At 38.4% G+C, this 9,760-nt stretch overlaps 1 protein-coding gene across 1 annotated transcript; it reads left to right on the forward strand.

Annotated features, from left to right (window-relative positions):
* Nucleotides 1-553: 553 nt before the first annotated feature.
* On the forward strand, nt 554-7,670 carry LOC310640622 (F-box only protein 36-like; the record flags this gene model as incomplete). The annotated part of the gene is given in 5 exon segments (XM_083363030.1): nt 554-653; nt 1,060-1,167; nt 1,170-1,172; nt 7,081-7,251; nt 7,506-7,670. Coding segments are annotated over 5 exon segments (543 nt in total). The 5' UTR covers nt 554-557.
* Between the last annotated feature and the right edge of the window lie 2,090 nt (nt 7,671-9,760).

A 9,760-nucleotide genomic window follows, 5' to 3' on the forward strand; every position in this document is an offset into this window, starting at 1 on the left:
TGTTGGCCCTTTCATTTTTTGTTGTTGTCTGACTTATGTTTTGAATTTGTACATACCCAGAGTCATTTTGAGTAGTTGGCCTACAAATGTGACAAATAAATAAACTTCTCTAGAACTGGGTAACCTGGAGCCAAACACTGTTTCTCAGCAGAGGAAGCAGGCAATGGCAATTTGCATGCCAAGGAAGCTGACAAATCCAGGTTGCCAGGAGTCAAGATGGACTCAAAGGCAGAGAGAAAGAAGAAGGAAGGAAGGAAGGAAGGAAGGAAGGAAGGAAGGAAGGAAGGAAGGAAGGAAGGAAGGGAAATTATTACTGCATAGTATTACTTAAATCCCCCCCATCTCTAAAATTCAAACATTAAACAGACTCATAGCTTTTCTTTTTTGTTTTTACTATTGCCCAACTGGTGATGAAAACACTATTCACCGGAACCCTCCTTAGGTAAAGAAACTGGTCTCAGTAATGTAAACACAAGCCAGTCATTTATTTCTTGAGCATATAAAATAGGCTGAGTTCAAGCTCTACAGAAGGTGTAGAAGCAACTTTGGGACATAGAATGTCTTCACTACTGCAGGAGAAACTTTGTGAAGTTCAGATTCAGGCTCCTGCTCCCCAGAAAGATTTTCACTACTTCACCATCACAAAAACTGAGGTAAAATGACATAGATCTTATTATTCTGAAATTAGAAACTTTATTGTATATTTTCAAAAAAAAAGTGAAGATATGAGAAAGATGCACTTTTTAATCTTCTGTATAGTCAAGTGTCTGTTAAGTCAGCTAAGAGAATAAAATCTCAGGTAAAAGAGATAGCAGTTCCAAACAGCCATTCTGACAGATATGCCAGAGTTACGTCTGTATATATATATATTGTAGTCATGGACTCCGAAACAAATAACACCATTCGTGTGCCATGTTTCTCTTTTCCTACACAATGTAATTCAAACACAAATGGTTGCAAATGATGTTTTCGATTTCTTGCTTTATGTTTAGATTATTGACAAAAATGGGAAAGGGATAATAACTTACTGCACTCTTTTTAAAATTCTCAACACTGTAGGTTATCTGGAGATCATGGCAAATTACTTACCGACCTAATCAAGAAAAGATTTTTCCAAAGGAATTGAAGAAGACACACAGAGATTTTCTATTGGATGAACACTTACATAGCAAGTATTAAGTGGGAAAATAATTGTGTACCTCTCTCTCTCTATATATATATACATGCATGCACATACAGTCATACTGCATACAGTCAAGGCTTCACTTGGCAGAACTTCATTCCTTAAACGAAATTAGTACTCACTTTCCTGATTTCTAGCCTGATGTCTTAGCCATTACAATCAGACTGGTTCTTCGTTATTGTTTGTTAATGTTATTGTTTGCAGCACAAAGATTTGATCTTCGTTGTGCTAGGATTGATAGGCAAACCTCCCATATAAATCACTCAAAGAAATTTTACCTTCTGAAGGTACACACAAATATAAATGGCATTTATCAGCATAACTCATCTCTTCTATAAAGTATAGCATCTGAACTTATAAAGATCTACAGTATCTTTTGCATACTATTTCTACTTATCTCTTTTCTTGTCACTTCTTATACCACTCTCATTTCTTCTAAAGCTGTTTTATGTAAGTTGCAAATCGGGGCCTTATGTTTTAGTTTAGTAGTATAAGAAACAACAAAAAGATTATATAAGATTGGCTCCAACTCTGCTGACCTTTCAAAAATACCTTAAAGACTTGGATGTGGTCCCAGGCATGGGGTTTGGTGGTTAGTTGGAGACTGGGAGGCATTATTACTTTATCAGATCTGTTTTTATCTTGGTGACCATTATAAATGTTGGGTCTTGGTTGTTTTTAGTATTTATTTAATTACTAGACAACTCAGGCCCCATTGGGTCATCATTTCAGAGATATTTGCTTACCTAAACTGAGAAAGAGAATATGGGAAACTGTCAGGAAGGATCAGAAACTCTCCCTCCCTCCCTCCCTCCCTCCCTCCCTCCCTCCCTCCCTCCCTCCTTTCTTTCTTTCTTTCTTTCTTTCTTTCTTTCTTTCTTTCTTTCTTTCTTTCTTTCTTTCTTTCTTTCTTTCTTTCTTTCCTTTCTGTTCCTTCCTCCCTCCCTATCATTCCATCATTTCCTTCCTTCCTTCCCTCCCTCCCTCCCTCAAATTCCTGCCCACCTTCCCATTATTTTCCTTGTGGGAAGCTTGCAGGGAGAAAATCAGAGAGGAAGCCAGCAAGTCTAATAATAATAACAACAACATAACAACAACAATAATAATAGCTTTATTGTCATTTTGAAAGTATACCAATCGGCATACATCAAAATGAAATTTTGTTGCATACAGCTCTCAAAGGGTCACCACCTCCAATATACACTCCTTGTTTGTGGCCAGCTCAAGCTTCAGAATGTCCATTTTAGTCTTTAGGGAGCGAACGATGGCAAACAGGACAGATGGAAATGGAGCTCTGTGTAGATTATCCCTCAAATTAGCTAGTATTCCTGCACGACAACCTCGCCTCCTTTCCTTTTTCTGATCCTGTTTCTTGCACCTTTTCCTTAAAGGGGCGCCTGCCGCCTCCAACTCCTCCAAAAGCCTCTCTCCCATCCTCTGGGCTTACCAACAGCCTCATCCAGTTCCTTTGCTCCATAAGCTCCGGGACCTCTCCAGCTCTGCCTCCTTCAGAAACAGCCCTGATTTGCAATAGAATCTGTCGCTGGGCCAGCAGTCAGAACTTGTTGCCAGCAGAACAATTTCAAACAGCGTGAACGACTTTTAACGGTCTCACCAACAGTTCTGAAACAGCTAAAAACTCACCATGCCAGCAAAGATTGTCGGTTGTATGTTAGCTTAGTCCCACTATGTTGCTCAAACACATTAAAATCTTCCTGATCATGTGGCCTATATCCCTTATATCCCTCCAAAAACTTTTCACCTTCGAGAGCCAATGCAGCCGCAGCTGATCCAGGCGTTGCCATCTTAACCAAGAACAGAAAGAAGGTAAGTGGGTACTTCTGAGTGGGGGAGTGAGTGAGGGGGTGCATAGGGAAGTGCCTTGCAGGTTGGGAGAGATGCACAGGTGTGCACAAAAGATGTCACATGAATTAGGGAAGGCACATGGGTGGGTTACATGAGTTGGTAAGGGTGTATGAGGTGCATGACAGGTGCTAGGTAGTTTGGATAGAATGCATGGGAGTTGTGAAGGTGTGCAGGAGATGCCCTGTGTGTCAGGGAGGGCATGTGTGTCAGGGAGCATGCACGGAAGGAAGTAACAGATGCCTGTGAGTGCTTGGGAGTGTGCAAGAGGTGCCACATGAGTCAAAGATGGCATCCTGATGGTGGCATGGGGCAGTAATAATGAGTGGTAGTGTTCTTTTTTCCTGTTTCTCCCTCTCTCCTGCCTTCCCTCCCTCCCTTCCCCCCTTCCTTTTCAACAGTCAGATAAGAAGCTGCTGCTGGGTGGGGGAAGGAATGAGAAATTCTGAGAGTGGCTGGGAAACTGTCACAGCATGTTGAAAATGATCACATGACCACAGCAGTGGCCCAACAGCGTTAAAGCAGCCACAACTCTCCTAGGTTTCATCCCTTTGGGCATCACAGGTCCTGGATTTTGGAGACATTTTGTAAGTTAGCCCATTTGAGGTGCCTAGGTTCAAAAACTGTTGCCCTACAAAGCACTGTTTTGAGTTTTAGCAGTGTATAGATAGGATGTTTTCATCTGTTATTAGCTACCCAAAGCCACTATAGCAAGATGGCCATGATATAAATCTTATTAAATATTTTTTTAAAAAAGTAATGACAGAATATATACAGTATATTAGAGGGACGCGGTGGCTCAGTGGGTTAGGATGCTGAGCTTGTCGATCAGAAGATCGGCAGTTTGGCGGGTCAAATCCTGAGTGCCGGGTAGCAGAGTGAGCACCTGTTACTCATCCCAGCTTCTGCCAACCTAGCTGTTGTGACTCAGGGCCAGCCTGTGGGTCCGACAGCCGGCTCCGATGTATCGGAGGACTCAGATGTGGGGGAGGAGGGAAACGAACCGGCTGATGATGATTTGGAGGCTTTGCAGAGTCCTCAGCCGGGGACCTCTTCTCAGCTGCGTGAGCCCGAGAGTGCGGAGGAAGATGACCCACAGCTGGCCCTGTTCAAGGACGCCCGATGCAGGAGGCAGTCGAGCAGGAACAAACAAAGAAAGGCTGTGAGACTCCTCGGGAGGAGGCACAGGGAGACCACGCCCTGAGCTCTCTATAAAAGGAGTGTTTGGGGAGGGGCTGGTTGCTGAAAGCAACTTTTCCGCTTGAGAAGACAAGCTCTAGTGTTTTTGTTAACTGCGTAATTAAATCTTGGCAGAAGCCTTTTAGCCTTGGACGCTCTCCAGACTCTTCTTTTTGAATAGGGGTTGCGAGAAGAGGGCTGGTTCAGAACACTAGCAGTTCGAAAGCACGTAAAAATGCAAGTAGAAAAATAGGGACCACTATGGTGGGAAGGTAACAGCGTTCCGTGCACTTTTGGCGTCTAGTCATGCCGGCCACATGACCACGGAGACGTCCTCGGACAAACACTGGCTCTTCGGCTTTGAAACAGAGATGAGCACCGGCCCGTAGAGTTGGAAACGACTAGCACGCATGTGCGGGGGAATCTTTACCTTTACCTTTATACAGTATATTAGCAAGCCTTATTTCGTCCAAAGAACTACTTGACATTAATGAAGTACAGTGCAAACAGTTAGTAGGTTTTTTCCATAGAGTTCATTTAATTTCTTTCTATCTCTTTGTTTCTGGAGCACTTATTCTTATATAGAATCAGCTCTTCTGCTTATGTACTTAATGACTGGTGCCACACCTGCATGGGGATGGTTGCTATAGAGAAATCTTTTCATTATTGCAAATATCTTAAGTACATATACTGAAGCAAGGTCCTGAATCTTTCATGATAAATATCATAATTATACTTCAGGACAAATTCATTTATATATGGAATTTAAAAAACTCTCAAGAATGCAAAGTACTGCTGTATGTATATCTGTATCGCTTATGTACAAGAAATGCTTTCGTCATAATTATCTAAGGACAAGAAGAAAACTTTCATGTGAATTACCCAGGTAATCCAGAATTAGCATTCTCTTTCATCAAGATCAAGGCACATTACTTTTTACTTAGTGCTAATATGCTTTCTTACTTATATATTCATGTATCTTGGGTGGCTTTGGTACTATCTGAATTTGGTATTTATATATCTAAATAATATCTGAATAAATAAATAAGTTTTGTTCTGGCAGATTTACACAAATATAATTTCTAGTAACAATTTGATGTTCTGCAAGCAAACAATTGTATTAAACCATCTGATGGCAAAACTGCCAAACGGGTTGAAGCAGCCGACTTGTACATTGAGAAGCATTGGTTATAATCCATAGAGACATCATTGGGGGCACATGCTCTTCCATAGTATGTTATTGCATAACTTTATCTCATACTATTTCAGAAGGTATATATTATTTCAAAGGGGTTTGTACACACTGAAGTTTTCTCTGGACTTTGAAGCAAGTGGTTCTTAATTTGTGAGGATCTATTTCCAAATACACCTAAGCATACATAAACATATGGCAACTTCTTTACAACCTGGGAATGCTACTTTATTTAGTGTGACAGGACGATGTGAGTACAGCAGTATTCTGAAGAGGAATGGAGCATTTTAGAACTCACCAGAAAATTATTTCCCGAAGGGATACTTTTTGCAAATCTGTACTATGAATATTCTCTCAAAATACTAGGATATAAGGTTATCCAAAAGAATGGAATAGCAAGAGATTCTTTTCTAGGTTATTAATGGCTTTTCTAGTATCTAGAATAAATGTTTTTTATCAAGAGCTATGTCCTTGCTCTGCCTTCAAGCCTTCTAGTTCATATCAATCTAAATGAAGCTTGACAATCTGACATGTTTATTTTTATTTAATTTTTATATCACCAATATTTTATTCTACACTGGTCTGTGTACAATAAAGTGTTGACACAAAAATGCCCTGTTGAATAACCATATCCAACACTAAAACTATCAATAAAAATATCAGTTATTGACTAGGTGTCAAAAACCTATTTAAAAAGATAGGTCTCCACCTCAGTATCTGCTTGAAATATGCTTGTGGTATGTATATGTAACTAAATATACTTTACATTTCTTTGCTATAATAAATCATAAATTTATTAGAGTATTTATAGTAAAGACTGACCCTGTCATCTTTCACACCATTTTTTATAAAGTATTGGTAAAACATAGATAAGACATAGAAAAGGTAGATTCCATCTCATCTACTCAGAAGATCAATTGAATATAAACAAGATTTTATGTAACAATAGAATTCTTACAAACAGTTGTAATTAATGTAATTTGCCAGGTCTCCAACTTTTTCCTTTCCATTTAAAATTATAGTTTTGTTTGTAAGTTGCTTTCACTTTAAAGTGACAAACCAAGATTTTGTCATGCTAATCATAAAGGACACAACTGAAAGATAAAAGTCATAAAATTCAGCTCTACTATCTAATTCTTTAAAAGGCTTATACCCTAGTCTCTCCAGAATTCTTGTTCCTTCACAATTAACTCCCTCCCCACTAATAGTATTCAATTTATATCACTAATTTCAGGTTGGCTCAAACTCAAATAATAATAATTCCAATCACTGCTAGCAGAACCCTCTCCATTCAAAAAGAAGCCACATTGTGTTCCATGAATCTGACTCTTAAGTAAATACAACCATCTTCTTTTAGTACAGTAAAGGTTTTTCTCTTTTTATTCTTTATAGCTTGTTTTTCCAAATTATTTCTCCTCAGATGTAGATGTTTAATTGGGAAGGCTAATATATCAAAATTGAAAAAAACAACGTAGTACAGTTGTAGTCCCATCTAGCAACTATCTCTACAATTTATGAGGTGACCAGTGTTTTGCAATGACCTTTATTGTTAGAGTATGAATCTGCATTATATTGCTGTAACCATAATACACAACCTCAGTAGTGTTTATTCTTACAGCACATGTGCTAAAAGTTTCCCCCCCTCTACTTACTTCATTCAGAGCACGTTCAAAGCATTTTTGGGAAAAACATGCTGAATTACACTCTCAACTTGTGTCAAGGTCACTACGATTTCTTAGTTCGAATGCCTGAAAATCTGATTGTTCATATCATGTCATTTCTTAATATGGAGGATATTAAACAGTTCTCAAAAACCTGCAAAAGGTTTCAGCAGGTAACAACTTTCATTCTATTTGCTGTTTTAAATAATTGTCATAATATATAGTCTATAATTTATATGGTGTGATACAGAGGTTATAAGTCAACTAACACACTACTATGTATAAAGAGAAAACACTTAGCTTTGAGATATATAAAAAAATTAAGAATCCAATGGAGATGAGGTAGAAAAATCTATTTTGATTAAGATGATAATTTGATTTACTCATATGTAGAATATAATAAGCATTGCAGATATTTATCTTTCAGCTGTGTAACACCGATGAATTTTGGGAAAGAATAAAAAAATTGCAAGATAAATTTACTCTTGATCTACAGTCAGCCAAATTTCCAGCTTATGAAAGGGAAAGGAATTTTCATCAAAGAAAAGGCTATCTGACACAGATGCAGAGAAGGCACACCACATTCTTCTAAAATGTCGAGTTTATATTATATCTTCTTCTTAATAAAGACTAATATTCAGACTGCATAACATTACTGGGCCATAAATGTTTCATAGCATCTGTGGCTTCTGCTTCTTTCTTCTTCTTTCTTCTATTGTATATGCTCCTCAAGATACATCATTTCCTCTTTTCAGATGCTTGTATTATAACTTAGATTTTTTTATCCTTTGGCTGTGTTGGTTTGGAATTCTGGGAGGTGCAGTTTCATACTCTAAAATGATAACCTATTGTGTTTATTTCCCAGTTAAATGAGAAATGATTTTCCCAGTTAAATAAGGATGACTTCAAAAGTTTATAATTAATACTTTTTTAAAAAAAATTATGCTCAATTAATAAAGGAGAATATTTGTAGCTCAGGGTTGACATAAGGGGTCCTTAATGTTCTCTGAGCTTGCTTCTTTTCTTGCAGACATTTCATTACCCAAACTAGGCAACATCATCAGTGCTAGTGATGATGTTATCTAGCTTGGGTAATGAAACATCTGCAAGAAAACAATCAAGCTCAGAGAGCACTAAGGACCCCTCATTATGATCAATACTTTAAACAGAAACATTATGTACTAAAGCAGGACAACTCAGCATACAAAGGTTGTATCATCTCCCCTGGTTAGAAGGGAGAACAACTATTCCGAAAACAAGAAATTACATAAACTGCCAATTGACATCTTCATCAGTCTATAAATTATTTCCCATATTTTATTTATTAATTGATTGATTGATTGATTGATTCATTGGGACTTATATGCCGCCCTATCTCTCGAAGGACTCAGGGCGGCTAACAACAACGTATAATAAATACAGAAGTTAAAATAAAAATTAAAATTAAAGGCCCCTGTAGAATAAATAAAAATTAAAATAAATAAAAAATTAGAGTTAAAAATTAAAAACATAATTAAAATCCCTGTCAGTCCAGGTCAGCCAGGTGGAAAAGGAGTGTTTTGAGGCCGCGGCGAAAGGACTGGAGATCTGGGGCCATCCGAAGCTCAGGGGGGAGCTGGTTCCATAGGGCTGGCGCTCCCACAGAGAAGGCTCTTCCCCTGGGGGTCGCCAACCGACATTGTCTAGCCGACGGTACCCTGAGGAGGCCTTCTCTGTGTGAGCGTACTGGGCGATGGGAAGTCGTTCCTGGCAGCAGATGGTCCTGCAAGTATCCCGGGCCTAAGCCATGTAGGGCTTTAAAGGTAAGTACCAGCACCTTAAATCTCACCCGGAGGACAACCGGTAACCAATGCAGCTCACGCAGGAGGGGTGTAATATGGGAGTATCAGGGTGCTCCCATCACTACCCTCACGGCCGCACTCTGCACCAGCTGAAGCCTCCGGGTGGTCTTCAAGGGCAGCCCCATGTAGAGAGCATTGCAGTAATCTATACGGGAGGTAACGAGTGTGTGGGTGACTGTACGTAGGGCATTTCTGCACCAGAAGTAAAAAACAAACAAACAAAATGAGCCAATATTTAGATGACTAGATTTCAGTTTAATCTTCCAATGGCTGAAATTAACAAAAAATGTCCTTTATTTACATTGAAACAAATGCTGATAATAAGTAATAAAAAATCAAAACACAAGGTTAAAAAATAGTTAACAAAGGCCTGCATTTCTTATAAACAGAAAGCATATCAACATTATTGGTTTCCTGACTTGCCCTTACAACATATTTTTTTCACAAAAATGAGAAGATATATCTCATCACAATATATTCTAATAGCATAATGACCAGAGGGAACCTGTGGCAAGTACGGTACATTCTGCTGTATAATCTATTTATAACCCAAAATAGTTCCATCAATGACATGTAAAAATATATTTCATGAAATATTTACATACAAAAAACAGCTAATAAACCCACATATTGAAAAAAGGCAAAAGGATTTTAAAATGTCATTTCATGAAAGGCTAATGTTGCATTAAATATTCAGATTTAAGTCAGCCTTTTTTCAGGTAATAGAATGAGATACTGCTCAAAAAAGTTAAAAATAGATTGACACTTACCCAACATTTTATGAAACTGAAAAGAGACTAAATATGATAGGGTAGGCCCATACATCACAACTGTGTTTTCT

This window comes from Vipera ursinii (assembly GCF_947247035.1).
Source record: "Vipera ursinii genome assembly, chromosome: 4".
Classification (NCBI taxonomy): Eukaryota; Metazoa; Chordata; class Lepidosauria; order Squamata; family Viperidae; genus Vipera; species Vipera ursinii.